This window comes from Bos javanicus, chromosome 13 (assembly GCF_032452875.1).
Source record: "Bos javanicus breed banteng chromosome 13, ARS-OSU_banteng_1.0, whole genome shotgun sequence".
In the NCBI taxonomy this organism is placed as follows: domain Eukaryota; kingdom Metazoa; phylum Chordata; class Mammalia; order Artiodactyla; family Bovidae; genus Bos; species Bos javanicus.
The window spans coordinates 12,249,679-12,269,886 of record NC_083880.1 but is presented as its reverse complement, the minus strand read 5'-3'; the positions used below and the strand labels follow the sequence as shown (position 1 = coordinate 12,269,886).

Genomic DNA, 20,208 nt, shown 5'->3' with positions numbered 1-20,208 from the left:
CTTTTTTAACATTTAATTCCAGTTTTACAGATATAGAAATTATCAAATAATCAGTGCCAGAGTTGTATAGTAGTGGACACCAAAGTGTGCAGTCATCACCAGTCTAGCGAGGTCGGAGTCATCTGGACGGACTCTCTTTCTACAAAGGCTGAGCCACCTGGTTCAGACGATGACAGCTCATGAGGCCAAGAGCCAACCTTCCCCCCACAAGCAACAGTGGTGGGACAGGTGCCACAGAGAGAACTCTCTCACCCACAAGCATTCTCTTCTCTACACACTCCTTCATCCTCAGTGTCCCACCCTTCCACCTGCCATCTCTTCCTCATCCTTCAGGTCTTACCAGCAACTTCCTCAGGACAGCTTGCCCTGCCCCTCCCAATCAAGTCAGGTTCCCTGGTGACTGGTTTTATAGTTCCAGGTACTGTACTTCACAGGACTGATCCCTCTAGTTGTTCAAAACAAGGTACATGACACAAGGCTGTGCGTACAAGAAGGCACCCAAGAAATATCTGTTGAATAAACAAATGTGAATTTATAATTCTCCCCAATTTTACAAAGAAACAACCTTTAAAAACTAAGTTATCTTCATGAAATGCCATAACCTGGAAATGGCAGAGACCAGTTGAGAGTTCAAGTGTCTGTGATTAATTCTCAGGCTCTAATGTCCACATACTATAAAGAAGTGTTGTAGAAGTCAGATTTCTTTCAAATGAGTATTACTTTGGTTTTGACTTTTACTGTAAAAATTGAGACACTTTCTAAAGGAAAAAATGAGACACTAAATATAAATAAATCATATCTAGCAAGACAATACACCTTTCAAAAATCACACTGAAGGACAAACTATACCTTTCTGGTAATAAACGATCAGAGTATTATTGGTAACAGTACTATTTCACTAAACAAAACAAAAATGGTTGAAGTGAAATTGCAAGCATAAACCAGAAAATGTAATCACTTGCCACTTTCTAACTGAAGCAGCAATTCTTAAAAGTTCTGGTATTGTGTCTTTAAGTTTTTTGCAGGACTTCAAATTGCCTTAACATTACTAGCATTTACAATCAAAGTAATTTTGTTTCAACTTGCCACTAGCTTAAATTTACTGGTCTCTTTTTCACTCATCTTCAATAGCTACAAAATGTAACAGTACCTTGAGATAGATGGGAACACCATGGGCAAAGACTGAACTGACCAAAAACCAAACTGACCCTGCAACCTCTGCCTGGCACTGGGACCCAGCTTGCATCTGCCATACCAGGAAGTTGCCTCAGTTCCCAAGGATGACCAGCCAATTAACAGATGGTGCCAAAGCCAACACTTGTACCTACTGGCTTGTTTAACCAATGGCAGCTGTCCTCCCAAGGAGCTATTTCATATCAAAACAATGTCATAACTGGTAATGGGCTATTCTCACCAGAAACATAACCCTAACCCCAGAGAGCCAGGTCTGCTAGTTAAAAACATTAAGTAGGCATCAACAGCAAGACTTAGGGCCCAGGTTCTTAATGTTTGGGAAATGATGCTTCTCTGATGCCCTTGTAACACCTGAGTGATTCTTTAAAGACATAATCAGCAAAGGAATTTCTATTAACTCAGAATACCTGTACTGGCAATTAAGGCACTGGTTTTTTAATTTATACTTTTATTCGTGTAGCTTCTTTTCTCTTACATTTTTACATATTTCAATTGGCTATATAGAACATAACATAGGAACAATATCCATTTTAAGTAATAAACTAGATGATGTTTACAAACTTTACTATTAAAAAAAAAAGGCAAGCTCAGTATCATTTTTCTTAACTTTAGGGTCTGACAGAGTGAGAAATAAAAGCAAATAAACCACCGTCCATTTAATGCTGCCTAATCTGATTCTTATTAAGATGACTTCACAAAAGAAAAAAGCACTCTGACTTTCCTGAACAGAACTTCCCATAGATTCAATATATGAGGGAGTTGGGCAGGGTGGTATCTAAAGTTTTGTCCGACCTCCGCGCTACGAAATATTAAGTATCCCAAAGACTTACTTCTATTTATAAATGGATTAATACACGATTGAAATAACTTTCTTCTAGCAAAGTACTTAAAACCGCGTCCCCACTTTTTTTCTATATGTCACATTATTTCCATGACCTGTTATTGCTCCAATTCAAAACTCCTTCCCAGTCCCATAAGCGATTCATTTAGCTCCTGATGAAATCTACCGACTAAAAAGCATCTGTGGATTAAAATGAAGGGCGGGGGACGGGGGGCATTTCAGTGTACAGAAATGTTCACCCGTGGATCCACAGAGCCCTCACAATTTCAATTAAAATACCTACGAGTAACCGTTCGACCGCATCACAACTGCCGCACCAACAACACCCGGCTGTGAGCTCCCAAGTATTTTGCAAACTTTGCAAAGGCGCACAGATTTCCAGGTTCTCCAAAGCCCTCATTCAGCCCCATCCTCCCCTTGCCTAGTCGAAACGAAGTTCCGCGGCAGGAAGGCAATAATTTTAAAAGAACGAAGTTTGCCTCGGTCCTGCCCACTTGGACTCTGGAGGACGCAACTGAAACTTGCAAGGGAGACACGTCTCCCGGGGACCGAAACTTGCCGGGGGGGGGGGGGGAGGCAGCGGGTCTCCCCTACCCCGGGATCTGGCCGACCCCCGCCCCTTCCACGAGCCCCCTTCACCGGTCGGCAGGTCCCCCTCCCGCGCCGTCCCAGCCAGATCCAGCCCGCACGCACCCCGGCGCCCCTCGCCCGGCGCCCGCCGACCTGCCAATCACACCCGCAGCACCCAGCCGTCCGGGCTTCAGGGGGCGGGGGCCGGACGGCCGCGCGCGTTTCCGGAGCCGGCCCCCTCGAGGGCGGGGGCCGGGAGCGCCGCTCGTCCACCTCCCCTGCGGCCGCGAATGGCGGCGTCCGGTTCCCCAGGGCCACCTCCGAGTCCATGTCCGGGGGAAGCCGGCCAAGCCCCGCCGCCGCCAGCCCCTCGCAGTGGGAAAGGGGAAAATGAACTTACCTCCGAACGGTCCCGTCGGCGGAGGCTGCGGGCGGGGGGGGTCCCCGGAGGCCGAGCAGGTCCCGGCGCAGCGGCGGCGGCTACCGCAGTGCCCTCCGCCCCATTGTTTCCCTTCCGAGAGGATCCCGGCAAAGCCGAGCCCGGGAACCAGGAAGTTCCCCGGCGCGACACCTCCTGCCGCCGCTATGGAAACGGCCCCCCGCCTCCCAGAGCAGCTCACCCGGGACCCCGCCTCCGAGCCGCCGGCCCCGCCCGCCTCACGGGCCGCGGCCAACCGTCGCCGCTGCGGCCGCGGCCGCCGCCATCTTGGCGCGGCCCGGGCGGCCCCTTCCCGGCGGCACGTGCGCGCTGCTCCCGCGTATTCCCGCCGGCCGCGGGGGCGCGCTGCCAGGGCTGCAGGGTGCTGGCGCCGCTTCCCAGGAAGCGTAGCCAGGAGCGGCCCCCGGGACCCCGAGGGAGGAGAGAGAGAGGGTCCAGGCGGGACTGCAGAGCTAGGACCTGGAGCGGGGCTTCGAGTAATTGCACGAAAACGACAAGCTTCAGCTGGTGTCCACTGGCAGGTCGAGGAATGGCTGACACCAGGGGTGAGGTCAGCAGAGCAGTGGCCGAGAGCCATGGGCTCTGCAGCCAGATTGCCTCGTGTTTCGTTTCTGGCTCTACTACCCACCAGCTGTCAGAGCTTGGACACTAATTTTCTGTATGCCTCAGTTTATCTGTAAAGTGGCATTTTAATACTTGCCTCATAGGGTTGTTACCTGGAAGCAAGTGCATAGTATACTCAGTAAGTGCAAAATAACTATGCTTTCAATAAAATGGCATTGGGTCTGACAAAAGTCACATTTCTCTCTTTTTCCAAGAACTTAATCTAAGTGCTCATCAGCACCACTTTAAATAGGCTACTGTGTAAGATCTCATTGCTGCTTGAAAGATGCTCATCTTTTGTCCCATCTTTCTCTAGGTCAGCGTTCCTTTTTTAAGATCGTGGAAATTGTCAAGAGTTTTCGTCTCCAGAATCTTCCATCAAGAGGTTCCATAAAAAGATGAATGATGTAAACTTTCCAATACTGTAATTAGCTGACAGCTAAATGATTTATGCAATAGGAGCTAGCAGAGTTAGGGTGTGCTGATATCTAAAGGCTTCCTGTCCTTCATTCCAGGAACTAGAGTTACTAAAGCTGGCAACTCTGCATGGCTGCTATTATCTCTCTTTCCAGCTTCTGAAAACTGACACCAAGAAACTGGGTGTTCTGGGAGAGGAGGGGTGGAGGAGGAGGCAGGGTCCCTGGGCTCTTCCAAAGGATTCTTTTTCAAGAACGGAGCCTACCGTTGGTTAGTCTCAAACAGCCTTTAGGCTTCTCCTTAGAGCTCACAAGTGTTGTGACCTTGTTTGTACACTAAGAAAATACAATTGTATACCCTTTGGGTCTGCCTTCATACATTTAAGCCAGATTTGTGAAGACTAGTGTTTAATGATTCTGATCCAACAAGAGCAGGACTTCCCTGGTAGTCCAGTAGTTAGGACTCAGTGCTTCCACTGCAGGGAGTACTGGTTCGATCCCTGGTTGGGGAACTAAGATCCCACATCCTTCAAGGAACAGCCAAAAACCATGAACAGTCTGATAAATGAAATGAATTGGGGTAAAAACAGATCAGGAGTTGGCAGGACATGGGTAACTTTTTCAACACCTAAACACTTCTCCAAAAGTTATAGAATTCTTTCATGAGGATCCTGCAGATTGGGATATTTTGAATCTCTAAAAGACAGGAGCCCCCACTGCATCAGTAGATTGCTTCCCACATGGTAGGCCCTCAGTAAATGTTTATTGAATTAAATTGCTGTTTTTGTGGTTGAGCTCTCATTTCAGGTGGCCTTGGGGACCATAGACTCACAGGAGATGTTACTCAAGGGACTTCCTTGAGAACTTCATAAACAAGGACCTGGAGTCACCAGATAATGAATTAATAGGATTTTGGATGAACAACCCCAGCCCCAGGCTCACTTGGCAAAATAAAGTGGAAATTTCAGATGTTTTTTTCCATAAATTTATAAGGGTAATTTTTTGAAAACTTTAGATCTAATTCTGGGCAGCACTGATTCAATTTTATACTGCAATTATAGCATGATTAAAGTTCAGAAAAACCCACATTTTCTCCCAAGTCAAAGTGTCACATCTCAGTATAAAACCTATATTCATTCTTGAAAAGTGAAAGTGAAAGTTGCTCAGTCGTGTCCGACTCTTTGCGACCCCGTGGACTATACAGTCCATGGAATTCTCCAGGCCAGAATACTGGAGTGGGTAGCCTTTCCCTTCTCCAGGGGATCTTCCCAAGGGGTCTCCTGCATTTCGGGTGGATTCTTTACCAACTGAACTATGATAGGAAGGTATAAATTTAGGGACTTAACATAATTTTTTTTAATTAATCATCTTGGAGCTATTGTTAAGCTATAAACACAAATTTCTGTCTTTATATCCCCAGCATAGTGTTTGACACATAGTAGTCATGTAAATTCACTTATCTGTGGCATATGATAAATACATAGAATCTGTGTCAATCATTAGCAAGGAAATAGAATCATTTTTGCTCTAAATCAGGTATGGGCAAACTTGTTTTTAAAGGGGAAAGAGCAAACACGAGAACAGCCATACACAATATGTAAAAGAATGAGTGTGCCTGTGTTCCACTAGAAATTTATTATGAAAATAGGTGGATCTGACCCACAGGGATGTATTTTACCAATCCCTTAAGTAATTATATTTGGATTATTCTCACTCCAGTTTTACATTCATTCCAATGAAATGCCAGATATTAAAATACCCTTTAACTGAAGAAAGCATAAAAGCCTGATATTCATAAATCACCAAAAAGTAGAAAAAAACATGGAGTAACAGTTTTATATTACCAATTAAAATATTTCTCAAATAACAAAAAGTTTAGAGCTATGTCTCATATATTATGATGGAATAAGATAAATGGATATTTGCATTTCATTTTTGCAAAAGTTATGCTAATGAAAAAAAACTTAAAATGTTGCCAAAGGTAAAAGTATATGTTTAAATCCTCACAGGATGTCATAATAACCAAGGCCAGAAGCACAATCTGTGGTGAGAACAGAAGAACATAGGACATAAAGGAAAAAAAACTCCAAAGCAAATCATACACCCTTCACTGTCGTCTTCAGAATATGGATGAAACGGTGGGTTCCCAGAGTCTCCTGTAAAATGAGAATTTGAAATGTGAACCCAAGGCTAATGGATTCATTTAATTTTTTTAATAAGGGGAAGCAGATAGCTCCCTTGAGGGGGCAGTTTTTTGGTTTTAGTAAAGCTATGGAAACCTTATGGCAGAAAGTGAAGAAGAACTAAAGAACTTCTTGATGAAAGTGAAAGAGGAGAGTGAAAAAGTTGGCTTAAAACTCAGCATTCAGAAAACTAAGATCATGGCATCCAGTCCCATCACTTCCTGGCAAAATAGATGGGGAAATAATGGAAGCAGTGAGACACTTTATTTTCTTGGGCTCCAAAATCACTGCACATGGTGATTGCAGCCATGAAATTAAAAGACACTTGCTCCTTGGAAGAAAAGCTATGACCAACCTAGACAGCATATTAAAAAGCAGAGACATACTTTGCCAACAATGGTCTGTCTAGTCAAAGCTATGGTTTTTCCAGTAACCATGTATGGATGTGAGAGTTGGACTATGAAGAAAGCTGAGCACGGAAGAACTGATGCTTTGAACTGTAGTGTTGGAGAAGACTCTTGAGAGTCTCTTGGACTGCAAGGAGATCCAACCAGTCCATCCTAAAGGAAATCAGTCCTGAATATTCATTGGAAGGACTGATGTTGAAGCTGAAACTCCAATACTTTGGCCACCTGATGCGAAGAACTGACTCATTGGAAAAGACTCTGATGCTGGGAAAGATTGAAGGCAGGAGGAGAAGGGGACGACAGAGGATGAGATGGTTGGCATCACCAACTCGATGGACGTGAGTTTAAGTAAGCTCTGAGAGTTGGTAATGGACAGGGAAGCCTGGCATGCTGCAGTCCGTGGGGTCACAGAGTCGGAAACAACTGAGCAACTGAACTGAACTGAAAGCTATGGAAAGCCTTGCAATGCACATTTTTGTGCTCACGAGCAGTAGTACTTTCTGAAATGTCATCAGAAGCCATCAGTGCTTTTCCATTGGTTAGGAAAATCAGCTCAAATGACACTGCATATAATTGTCCTTAGTTGTTGAAAACAGCTTAGGCCAGTCAACATCTTTGTACCGTGTATAAGTGGCAAAGCAATGGATAATCAGCAACCATATCCACACTACTTACATTGAAAACTTACCCTAAAAGAGAAGTTACTGATCGCACAGCAAGGAAGAAGGGTTGATGGCATGACTGTGAACCCCATAGAATTGTACGCAAGATGTTGTGTGCACAGTTTGTTCCTTATAACATTCTGGGGTTGTCTTGTTTATTAGTATACTCGGGTTTCTTCTGTCTCTGTATCATAAGAATGGACACGCTGTGAGACTAGAGAAGGGATCTGTCTTCCCTACTCTATCCCTTGGTCCAGATCAGTGTCTGAAATATAGAATCAGTGATCTATAAATAATCATAGAAGGAATGAAGGAAGACAAGGAGGGAAGAGAGAAGGAAACAACAGAAGAAAGAATGGAGGAGGGAACAAAAGTAAACAAATATATATTTTTTCTGTATAATACTGTATATCAGCTCTACTTAAATTTTAAAAATACATTTTTTTCTTGGAAAAAAATTTCCTAACTTTTCTCATATGCTCAATAGGGTGTGTGACTCAAAAGAAAAAAAAAAAGGTAGGAATGATTGGTTTACAACTACAGGGGCTGCCTCATCATCTCCTCCCGTCTTTTGTTCGTAAGCCAACCTGATCCTGATTATATACCAGAAGGGTTATCATGGTTTGCCAGAGACCTATAATAATGTCACAGCATTTGAAAAGCCTGTCCTTATATTTTTATAGCTTTAGAGAATTTCTCCTGTCTGCTCAACTCAGAGTTTCCTTACTTCAGCTGTACATTTGACTACCTCTTAGATGTCAGTCATTCCATTTATCTGTTTTTTGCCTGTGTTCAAAAGTTCTAAGATATTGAAAAAAAAATGGAAGTACAATTTCAAGGCATTTTTGTCTCCATTGCAGGGCAATAAAACTTTTGTTTCTGTGTATATGAATTTTTTTAATTTACTTTTAAACTCTGTAAATATATATCTATATATGTTGTCTGAGGGTTGTTTTCAAAGATAACCCCACCCCTTAATGAGCCATGCCTCCAACATCCACATCCTTTCATATCATCCTCCTCTTGAATTTGGGCTGGGCCTGTGACTCACTTTTGATGAAAAGAATCAGGTAGAAATGATGTTAGGTGATTTCTAAGGCTGGATCATAAGAAATATTTCTGCCTCCACCTGGGTCTCTGGAATAGTTATTTTTAATGGGCTTTCTCCCAGAACTCAGCCATCATGCTGTAGAAAGCTCAAGCCAGAGAGGCCACACACAGGTGGCTTGAATGATAACCTTGGCTGAGCCCTTGTATCAACTGCTAGCCAGATGGGTGTGCCATCTTGGACATTCTACACAGTCAAACCTTCACTGTGCCTTTAGCCCCAACTGTGCAACCCCATGAGAAACCCCAAATGAGGCCATCTCAGTCAACCCATGGGACCCGCAGAACCACAAGAGCAATAATAAACTATTTTAAGCCATTGAGTTTAGGACAGTTTGTTACCCTCTTACAAGTAACTGGAATATATAAATTAACATGGTGTTAAAGCTATACTTATATTTTAGCTAAGACCTTAATGAACAAATAACATAAGATTAACAGAAATGCCATATAAGAAGGTCAAGTTGTATTAGAAGAAGGTGAACCTAACATTTTGATTATGCTTTTCACTACTAAGTTGCTGATTTTTTGTCTGGTTCTTTCCTTTGCTGCAGAGTGATATGCTGGGCATTGTGAAACAACATGACAGACAACCTTTTGGTGTCTATAAAGTAAAAATACTTGTAAGTACATTTGACATAAATAGATATGAAATAAGTCTTTGCCCGAATGCTTTGGGTAAAGGAGTGGTTACAAAAGGGGTTACAAAAAGTTAGACCAAAGACACACTTAAAATAAGACAATAGATGAAAAACAATTTTTTTTAATCTGCTCAGCTTATCTTTTCTATTTGCTAATACTTAATTTAAAATGCAGTCCAGTGGTTTGGGCTCTGTTATCTCACTGCCAAGAGCCCAGATTCAATCCCTAGTCAGGGAAGTAACAGCCATATGCCATGCGGGGTGGCAAAAAAACAAAAACTAAAAACAAATTCAGGTCCATAATTCCTGATCTGTAATTCTGAAATCAACAAAGCTCTGAAAACCAAAAATATTTTTGTAAATAATTTGTCACCTAAACTCACTGGGTAGCAACTGCAATGTCCTATGACTATTTATTATGGGCTTTATCTTATTTAAATGAACACTCAGTTCCTTGCAGAATTAGTATGTTTGATTACAACATCCTATCCCAGACCCCACTTGTGCTGTCCCCACAAGTAACATGCAGTATGTGTACTGTGTCACCCTCCTAAAAACTGAAACTTCTGAATTCAGAAACACTTCTGGTTTCACACCCAAAGTTGACTTTATAGGTGACCTAAAACGAAGATCATGGCATCTGGTCCCATCACTTCATGGGAAATAGATGGGGAAACAGTGGAAAGTGTCAGACTTTATTTTTGGGGGCTCCAAAATCACTGCAGATGGATGGTGACTGCAGCCATGAAATTAAAAGACGCTTACTCCTTGGAAGGAAAGTTATGACCAACCTAGATAGCATATTCAAAAGCAGAGACATCACTTTGCCAACAAAGGTCCATCTAGTCAAGGCTATGGTTTTTCCAGTGGTCATGTATGGATGTGAGGGTTGGACTGTGAAGAAAGCTGAGCGCTGAAGAATTGATGCTTTTGAACTGTGGTGTTGGAGAAGACTCTTGAGAGTCCCTTGGACTGCAAGGAGATCCAACCAGTCCATCCTAAAGGAGATCAGCCCTGGGATTTCTTTGGAAGGAATGATGCTAAAGCTGAAACTCCAGTACTTTGGCCACCTCATGTGAAGAGTTGACTCATTGGAAAAGACTCTGATGCTGGAAGGGATTGGGGGCAGGAGGAGAAGGAGACGACAGAGGATGAGATGGCTGGATGGCATCACTGACTTGATGGACATGAGTCTGAGTAAACTCCGGGAGTTGGTGATGGACAGGGAGGCCTGGCGTGCTGCAATTCATGGGGTTGCGAAGAGTCGGACACAACTGAGCGACTGAACTGAACTGAACTGAACTAAAAGTAAACTCCTTATTTCGAGGGGAAGGGCAGTCTACTACAGTGTCCTTGAGGACTCTGAATTCACACATCTGAAGGTCAAACTCCAACTCCCCTGCTGGCCACCTCTGAGACCTGTATGCAACCCTCTGCCTTAGTTTCCTCCTCTGCAGAATGAGGATAGTAATAAAAACTACCTCATTGGGTTCTTAAGAGGACAGAAGGAGGTTATGCCTACAAAATGCTTAGCCCAAGTGACTAGCATTAATAATAACTTTTTGTTCACTCTTACTATATTATTATTAAACATAAGTGGGTTTTTTTTTAAATAAACTCAATAAAACAAATAATATCTCAAGATTCAGTGAGGGAAAAAGAGACTACTGAAGGTATTATCAGCAGAAAGATATTTAACACATGAAATCAGATGCCACAAGGACTTTGGAAGGAGTGGATGGGTGAAGGTCAAGAGGGATATCCTGTAACTCTCAGGTTATTCCGCATCAGCTGTGGACCTGACGTCAGGAAGCCACTGCACCCAGAGATCAGAAATTGCAGGAAATGACAGGAAACCATGGCGAATGTCACAGCCACCCTGCAGCTTAGAAGCTAGTGCCTGTCAGGAGCAGTCTTGGCATCTAGCTTCACTGCACAAATTTATATCGTGTGAGTGGCTGCAGGAGGAAGAATGACACAAGCCTTGTGCTGTTCAAATCCCAAGTGCATCTCACTGACAGAATCTAAACCTTATCAGAACCTGCTGGCAAAGGACTTTGGGAAATGCAGCTCTGAGATACAGGCAATGTCTGACATTTTTGCGACCCCATGGACTGTAGTCCACCAGATTTCCTCGGTCCATGGGATTCTCCAGGCAAGAATACTGGAGTGGGTTGCCGTGTCCTCCTTCAGGGGATCTTTCTGACCCTGGGATTGAACCCACATCTCTTTTGTCTCCTGCATTGGCAGGCAGGTTCTTTACCACTAGTACCACCTGGGAAGCCCAATATAGGCAATACCCAACACAAACAGTAATTTGATAAGGATAATTGACATTTGTCAAGCACTGTGAGATAGGCACGGAGAAAACAATGGCACCCCACTCCAGTACTCTTGCCTGGCAAATCCCATGGAGGAGCCTGGTGGGCTGCAGTCCATGGGGTCGCGAAGAGTCGGAAATGACTGAGAGACTTCACTTTCACTTTTTCACTTTTCACTTTCATGCATTGGAGAAGGAAATGGCAACCCACTCCAGTGTTCTGGCCTGGAGAATCCCAGGGACGGGGGGACCTGGTGGGCTGCCGTCTATGGGGTCGCACAGAGTCGGACACGACTGAAGCGACTTAGCAGCAACATCAGCAGTGAGATGGGCAGGAATTGTAGCACAAGGGGCTAAGTGATGTGCCTAGAGTTGCATGGGGAGGGAAAGACTCCAGTCCCTGTACTCCAGATCTAGAAAGTGTGTCTTTACACCAGAGTGTCCTATTTAATCATCTGAGTTCTACTTTATCCCTTAAATCTTCATCAGATCATTATATTATTATTGATTCACATTTCTCAGTTCAGTCCCTCAGTCATGTCCGACTCTTCATGACCCCATGAATCGCAGCACGCCAGGCCTCCCTGTGCATCACCAACTCCCGGAGTTCACTCAGACTCAGGTCCATCGAGTCAGTGATGCCATCCAGCCATCTCATCCTCTGTCGTCCCCTTCTCCTCCTGCCCCCAATCCCTCCCAGCATCAGAGTCTTTTCCAATGGGTCAACTCTTTGCATGAGGTGGCCAAAGTACTGGAGTTTCAGCTTTTGCATCAGTCCTTCCAAAGAAATCCCAGGACAGATCTCCTTCAGAATGGACTGCTTGGATCTCCTTGCAGTCCAAGGGACTCTCAAGAGTCTTCTCCAACACCACAGTTCAAAAGCATCAATTCTTCAGCACTCAGCTTTCTTCACAGTCCAACCCTCACATCCATACATGACCACTGGAAAAAATACAGCCTTGACTAGACGGACCTTTGTTGGCAAAGTAATGTGTCTGCTCTTCAATATGCTATCTAGGTTGGTCATAATTTCCCTTCCAAGGAGTAAGCGTCTTTTAATTTCATGGCTGCAGTCACCATCTTCAGTGATTTTGGAGCCCCAAAAAATAAAGTCTGACACTGTTTCCCCATCTATTTCCCATGAAGTGATGGGACTGGATGCCATGATCTTCGTTTTCTGAATGTTGAGCTTTAAGCCAACTTTTTCACTCTCCACGTTCACTTTCATCAACAGGCTTTTTAGTTCCTCTTCACTTTCTGCCATAAGGGTGGTGTCATCTGCATATCTGACGTTACTGATATTTCTCCTGGCAATCTTGATTCCAGCTTGTGTTTCTTCCAGCCCAGCGTTTCTCATGATGTACTCTGCATATAAGTTAAATAAGCAGGGTGATAATATACAGCCTTGACGTACTCCTTTTCCTATTTGGAACCAGTCTGTTGTTCCATGTCCAGTTCTAACTGTTGCTTCCTGACCTGCATACAGATTTCTCAAGAGGCAGGTCAGGTGGTCTGGTATTCCTATCTCTTTCAGAATTTTCCACAGTTTATTGTGATCCACACAGTCAAAGGCTTTGGCATAGTCAATAAAGCAGAAATAGATGCTTTTCTGGAACTCTCTTGCTTTTTCCATGATTCAGCGGATGTTGGCAATTTGATCTCTGGTTCCTCTGCCTTTTCTAAAACCAGCTTGAACATCAGGAAGTTCACAGTTCACGTATTGCTGAAGCCTGGCTTGGAGAATTTTGAGCATTACTTTACTAGCATGTGAGATGAGTGCAATTGTGTGGTAGTTTGAGCATTCTTTGGCATTGCCTTTCTTTGGCATTGGAATGAAAACGGACCTTTTCCAGTCCTGTGGCCACTGCTGAGTTTTCCAAATTTGCTGGCAGATTGAGTGCAGCACTTTCACAGCATCATCTTTCAGGATTTGAAATAGCTCCACTGGAATTCCATCACCTCCACTAGCTTTCTTCATAGTGATGCTTTCTAAGGCCCACTTGACTTCACATTCCAGGATGTCTGGCTCTAGGTGAGTGATCACACCATCATGATTATCTTGGTTGTGAAGCTCTTTTTTGTACAGTTCTTCTGTGTATTCTTGCCACCTCTTCTTAATATCTCCTGCTTCTGTTAGGTCCATACCATTTCTGTCCTTTACCGAGCCCATCTTTGCATGAAATGTTCCCTTGGTATCTCTAATTTTCTTGAAGAGATCTCTAGTCTTTCCCATTCTGTTGTTTTCCTCTATTTCTTTGCATTGATCGCTGAGGAAGGCTTTCTTATCTCTTCTTGCTATTCTTTGGAACTCTGCATTCAGATGCTTACATCTTTCCTTTTTTCCTTTGCTTTTCGCTTCTCTTCTTTTCACAGCTATTTGTAAGGCCCCCCCAGACAGCCATTTTGGTTTTTTGCATTTCTTTTCCGTGGGGATGGTCTTGATCCCTGTCTCCTGTACAATGTCATGAACCTCATTCCATAGTTCATCAGGTACTCTATCTATCTGATCTAGTCCCTTAAATCTATTTCTCACTTCCACTGTATAATCATAAGGGATTTGATTTAGGTCATACCTGAATGGTCTAGTGGTTTTCCCTCCTTTCTTCAATTTAAGTCTGAATTTGGCAATAAGGAGTTCATGATCTGAGCCACAGTCAGCCCCCGGTCTTGTTTTTGTTGACTATATAGAGCTTCTCCATCTTTGGCTGCAAAGAATATAATCAATCTGATTTCGGTGTTGACCATCTGGTGATGTCCATGTGTAGAGTCTTCTCTTGTGTTGTTGGAAGAGGGTGTTTGCTATGACCAGTGCATTTTCTTGGCAAAACTCTATTAGTCTTTGCCCTGCTTCATTCCGTATTCCAAGGCCAAATTTGCCCATTACTCCAGGTGTTTCTTGACATTCTACTTTTGCATTCCAGTCCCCTATAATGAAAAGGACATCTTTTTTGGGTGTTAGTTCTAAAAGGTCTTGTAGGCCTTCATAGAACCGTTCAACTTCAGCTTCGTCAGCGTTACTGGTTGGGGCACAGACTTGGATTACTGTGATGTTGAATGGTTTGCCTTGGAAACGAACAAAGATCATTCTGTCGTTTTTGAGATTGCATCCAAGTACTGCATTTCGGACTCTTTTGTTGACCTTGATGGCTACTCCATTTCTTCTGAGGGATTCCTGCCTGCAGTAGTAGATATAATGGTCATCTGAGTTAAATTCACCCATTCCAGTCCATTTTAGTTCACTGATTTCTAGAATGTCTACATTCACTCTTGCCATCTCTTGTTTGACCACTTCCAATTTGCCTTGATTCATGGACCTGACATTCCAGGTTCCTATGCAGTATTGCTCTTTACAGCATCGGACCTTGCTTCTGTCACCAGTCACATCCACAACTGGGTATTGTTTTTGCTTTGGCTCCATCCCTTCACTCTTTCTGGAGTTATTTCTCCACTGATCTCCAGTAGCATATTGGGCCCCTACTGACCTGGGGAGTTCCTCTTTCAGTATCCTATCATTTTGCCTTTTCATACTGTTCATGGGGTTCTCAAGGCAAGAGTACTGAAATGGTTTGCCATTCCCTTCTCCAGTGGACCACATTCTGTCACATTCCTCAGATCAATCTTAAGAAGAAATTTTGCATTACTATCTAAAGCAGAATGCAAATTACTGAGGTAGAAAAGAGATGTCATAAACAGAGATAAGGTAAAAATGAACACACTGAAAACAATGATATCAAAACCACTTAGATAGCATTGCCTAGAGGGTTCTGAGCCTGAAGCGTGTTCTCTTTGTTGAAAAGGGAGATTAGCATGTATGAGAGATGTTAAAAGTACTAAACCTACTGGCAATAGGTGGAGATTATCACTGATAAATTCACAAGGACTAAAAGGTGACTGAAATCTCTGAAAATAAATTAAATTTCTCACTATGAAAGGCAATGCTATTTAAAGGCTTGTCCATCTTACCTACCATCAATAGAACTCAATCCACACATACATATATCCATGTATATTTGTTGGTATATTTATTAGTACAGCGCATTTTTGCTATATAATAACTGTTAGTGTTAGCTGCTCAGTTGTGTCTGACTCTTTTTGACCCCATGGATTGCAGCCCACCAGGCTCCTCTGTCTATGAAATTCTCCAGGTTCCCCAGGCAAGAATGCTGGAGTAGGTTGTCATTCCTTTCTCCAGGGGATCTTCCCTACCCAAGGATTGACCCAGATACCTGGGTCTCCTCCATTACAGTCAGATTCTTTACTATCTGAGCCACACCAATTGAATGGACATGGACTTGGGCAAACTCCAAGAGTTGGTGGGGTACAGGGAGGCCTGGTGTGCTGCAGTCCAAGGAGTCACAGAGTCAGACACAACTTAGTGAATGAACAACAACGACAAATATGAATGGGCTGCCATTCCCTTCTCCAGGGGATTTTCCCAACCCAGGGATTGAACCCAGGTCTCCCGCACTGCAGGTGAATTCTTTACCAACTGAGCCACCAGGGAAGCTCCCAGTGGTTTGGTCACCTCATGCGAAGAGTTGAGTCATTGGAAAAGATTCTGCTGCTGGGAGGGATTGGGGGCAGGAGGAGAAGGGGACGACAGAGGATGAGATGGCTGGATGGCATCACCGACTCGATGGACGTGCGTTTGAGTGAACTCCGGGAGATGGTGATGGACAGGGAGGCCTGGCGTGCTGCGATTCATGGGGTCGCAAAGAGTCGGACACGACTGAGCAACTGAACTGGACTGAATAATTCAGCTCTATTATTTAGCCTAGTTAGAGTTGGGTTTTTTGTTGTTGTTTGCAACTGTTCTACCCGCCTTCTCCTAAGTTCAATCCAGTCTCTCTCCTAATACTTTTTTTTTTTTTAATAATAGAAAGTACATAAAAAGTATTAGAAGAAAGTGCTTAGGAGAGAGACTGGATTGAACTTAGGAGAAGGCGGGTAGAACAGTTGCAAACAACAACAAAAAACCCAACTCTAACTAGGCTAAATAATAGAGCTGAATTATTCAGTCCAGTTCAGTTGCTCAGTCGTGTCCGACTCTTCTGGGTTGGGGCAATGCGGGAGACCTGGGTTCAATCCCTGGGTTGGGAAGATCCCCTGGAGGAGGGAATGGCAGGCCATTGCAATATTCCAGTGAGAGTTCCATGGACAGAGGAGCCTGGTGGACTACACAGTTCATGGGGTTGCAGAGTTGGACATGACTGAGCCACTTTCACTTCACTCATATCACTGAAAATCTACCAGAAGATGGGCTTTGTAGGACTTAATGATATTGTCAAGGACTAGCTTCTTTCTCTGCTTCCCATCATGTCAGCTCCACCCAAGCAAGTCAGCTGCCAGCAATTTCCACAAGTTCATGCCTCCTTATCTCAGAAAAAAACAACAACTCCCAGAAAACCTAGTCTGTCTCAAGCTCTGGTGTGAACTGAATCACATATCCATTTCTGAATCAATATTCATGGCCAGGATATAGGATTGTGTTAATTGCTTTCAACTCCATTTAGCACCAAAAATGGAGTTAGGCTTCTTCCCACATGGGGAAGGCATGGTTCTCCCAAGCAAAATTAGGCTGATGACAAAGAAAAGAGGAATGGCTATGGGGGAGGTTGTCATAGTATTCACCACAGGTAATCTTACAGGCATTGTAACAGAGGAGATGGGATTTGACCTGGTCAGTGGGAGCCAAATAGCAGAAGAGTTTGAGTAGTAGTAGTGTTAGTCGCTCAGTGATGTCCAATTCTTTGAGACCCATGGACAGTAGCCCGCCAGGCTCCTCCATCCATGGAATTCTCCAGGCAAGAATACTGAAGTGGGTTACCAGTTCCTTCTCCAGGGGATCTTCCTGACCCAGGGGTCGAACCCAGGTCTCCTGCATTGCAGGCAGATTCTTTACCATCTGAGCCACCAGGGAGGCCCATATGAAAATTAGTAACCCTAAAAAGATAGTTTGAGAGCATAGCATTATGGAGGACTTCAAATGCCTGACTAATGAGTTTAGACTTAATTCACTAAACTTAATTAACTAAATAGCAGCAAAAATGGTGTGGGGTTTAAAAAAACACTATGAAAAAAAAAGAAGGGGGGAGGTTTCTTTAATTAAAACTGTATAGAAATGAAAGAATTTATTCAAAATATAAAAACAATTTTTTTTAATTTAAAAGGGAATTTCTTGGTGATCCAGTGGTTAAGACTCCATGCTTCCACCACAGCAGGTGTGGGTTTGATCCCTGATCAAGGAATCAATATCATGCCTTGAGGTGAAATCAAAAAAGAATTTAGGAAAATTCATTTTAATTCAAGGACTTGGTATTTTATGTTAATCATTTATGGAAAATCATTCATTCACTCATTCAATCAACAGATATTCATCGGGTCCCTAATATGTGCTGTGCACTGTAATGGCAAGAGCTGGTGATTCAGTGGCAAAAGAACTGTCATCATGGCAAAAGAGCTGTCATCACCTTTGGGTAGGGTATTAGTCAATGAAGAACTCATCATGTCATCAGATTCTAATGTTTCATCTGCCTTTGGAAAGTGTTGGTTAAATTCTGGGCCAGAAGAGAATTACAGCCACTGAACCACTCACAGCCAGTGGAAAGAAAGGTAAGAAAACCTTCAAATTATAGTCAACAAACCTGATCAGGGGTAGTTCAGAGACCAAGAAGGTTCTCAAGACCTCCACGTTCTTTGCCAAGTTTATCCATTCTTATCACGAGTTTTCTGAGCCTGGTTAATACTTCACTACAGAGAGGTCATTGTTTAGCCCTAATTGGATAAAAGGACAGGAGGTACAACTAAGGAACTTCTTTACCTCAATTTTGCTTTGCCTCATTGCCGACCTAAATATTATCATGTTAAGATCAGAGTGGCTCGGCAGTAAAGAATCTGCCTGCAGTGTAGGAGCCCCAGGAGACGTGGGTTCAGTCCCTGGATCAGGAAGATTCCCTGGAGGAGGGCATGGCAACCCACACCAGTATTCTTGCCTGGAGAATCCCATGGACAGAGGAGCCTGGCAGGTGACATTCCATGGGCCGGAAGGAGATGGACATGACTGAAGCGGCTTGGCACAAACCCTGATGTGAACGATGGACTCTTGGTGGTGATGCTGTGTCAGTGCAGGCTCATCAGTTGTACAAATGTATCATCTGGTGAGGGATGCTGATATTGTGGGAGGCTATTGGGGTGGGGCAGGAGATATATGGCATATGAGAAATCTTTGTTCCCTCCATTCAATTTTGCTGTGAACTAAAAACTACTCTAAAACATAAAGTCTATTTTTTTAAACCAATGAAATAAAAAGGGGGTTATATTAATTCAACCTATATTTGTTAATTCCCTAGATATGCCAAGTACTGTGAAACACATTATAACATCAAAAATGAACAGGACACATATGGTTCCTGCCCTCACAGAACTTATATGAATGTGTTCATCAGATTCAGTCAGTTTTACTCTAAATAATGACAGTAATCATTGTTGTTACCCTGTCTAGATGTAGTGAGAGTCAATACGGATGTGCCAGTAGCAAACTGGGCAACCACCAACATCCATGGCAAGCAAATTCATAAGAAATAGAAACACAGATGATTAATAACCACCTGTTCTGTTTCTCAAGTAATCAAACCTAAATTGAGGCCAATAGAATGTTAATTATTCATCTACCATATTGGCCAAGATTTTTAAACACCCAGAATATGTTGAGAATATCTTGCTGGCCGAAGAGTAACTGGTAGGTTTTAACTAAAAAGCATTTTGCAATATGTATTAGATTTTATAATGTAAATACATTGATCCAGTAATTTACTTTCTAGCCATATTTTTAAAGGCACTAACTCACACACAGAAAGGCCCCACAAAAATCTATGTATAACGAGGCCATTTATCACAGCCTTGTTTATAATATGAAAATATCAGAAGCCACCTGCATGCCAATAAAGAATTGGTTAAAACAGAGCAACCCATCTAACAGAATGCAATTCCATTAAAAATTATGTCCAAAAAAATTATGTCCATCTACAGACTTAGGGTTGCCAAGCTGAGGGGGTAGTTGGGGAGGGATGGATTAGGAATTTGGGGTTACCAGATGCAAACAATTATGTGTAGAATGGATAAACAACAAGTTCCTACCATATAGCACAGGAAACTATATTCAACATCCAGTAATAAACCATAATGGAAAAGAATATGAAAAAGAATACACATATGTATAACTGAGTCACTGTGCTATACACCAGAAATTAACACTCTAAATCAACCATACTTCAATAAAACAATTTTTTAAAAAGTTGTGTCCATGTGTATTTATTAACAATGGAAATATACCTTTAACCGACTTTTACAAAACTACATATATAGTAGAATCTTATTTTGAGTAAAATATGTATGAGACACATAAACAAAAGTGTGAAGGAAAGGAAGCCCATTGAAAACGTTAAGAGTGGTCATTTCTGGATAATAATAACTGGACATTTTTTTTGTATTTATACATTTTCACATGTTCTGAATAACTTCTACAGTGAGCTTGTAATACTATAAACATCTCTTCTCCTCTAGAACTCTGCATTTTGTGAAATAAACATCCAAACATGTTACACCTTTTTGCATGGGAATTTTCATTGAAGGAAGTGTCTAAAGCAGTTTGGGGATGCCTCTATGGGGAGGAGATGGGTGGGTATGGAGAAGCTGGAGAAATGCAACAGCCACGGTCTAACCTGCAGCCCATGCCCCCAGACTAGAGTCAAGCCTAACGGCAAAACAGGTTGCAAACAAAGACCAAAAGCAGTTTTCCCAGGGCACACTGTGAGACAGAGGCATAA

At 42.9% G+C, this 20,208-nt stretch overlaps 2 protein-coding genes across 6 annotated transcripts in view; one reads left to right on the top strand and one right to left on the bottom strand.

Annotated features, from left to right (window-relative positions):
- The window catches only part of USP6NL (USP6 N-terminal like), a 210,209-nt gene that overhangs the window by 136,385 nt on the left and 53,616 nt on the right, over positions 1-20,208 (bottom strand). Inside the window, exon 1 of one of the 5 annotated variants that reach the window (XM_061435710.1) lies at positions 3,006-3,099. The exons of 1 other annotated variant lie outside the window; for it this stretch is intronic. The gene's annotated coding sequence lies outside the window, so the exon portion shown is untranslated. Of the gene's footprint in view, positions 1-2,318; positions 2,602-2,728; positions 2,813-3,005; positions 3,100-20,208 lie in introns of those variants that run through there. 3 more of the 5 variants (XM_061435713.1, XM_061435712.1, XM_061435714.1) reach the window with 3 other exon arrangements.
- LOC133258958 (uncharacterized) lies at positions 2,602-8,201 on the top strand. Its single transcript, XM_061435716.1, has 2 exons — positions 2,602-5,057; positions 6,073-8,201. The coding sequence occupies exon 1, from the start codon at positions 2,896-2,898 to the stop codon at positions 3,694-3,696; it is 801 nt and encodes a 266-aa protein (XP_061291700.1). The 5' UTR covers positions 2,602-2,895; the 3' UTR covers positions 3,697-5,057; positions 6,073-8,201.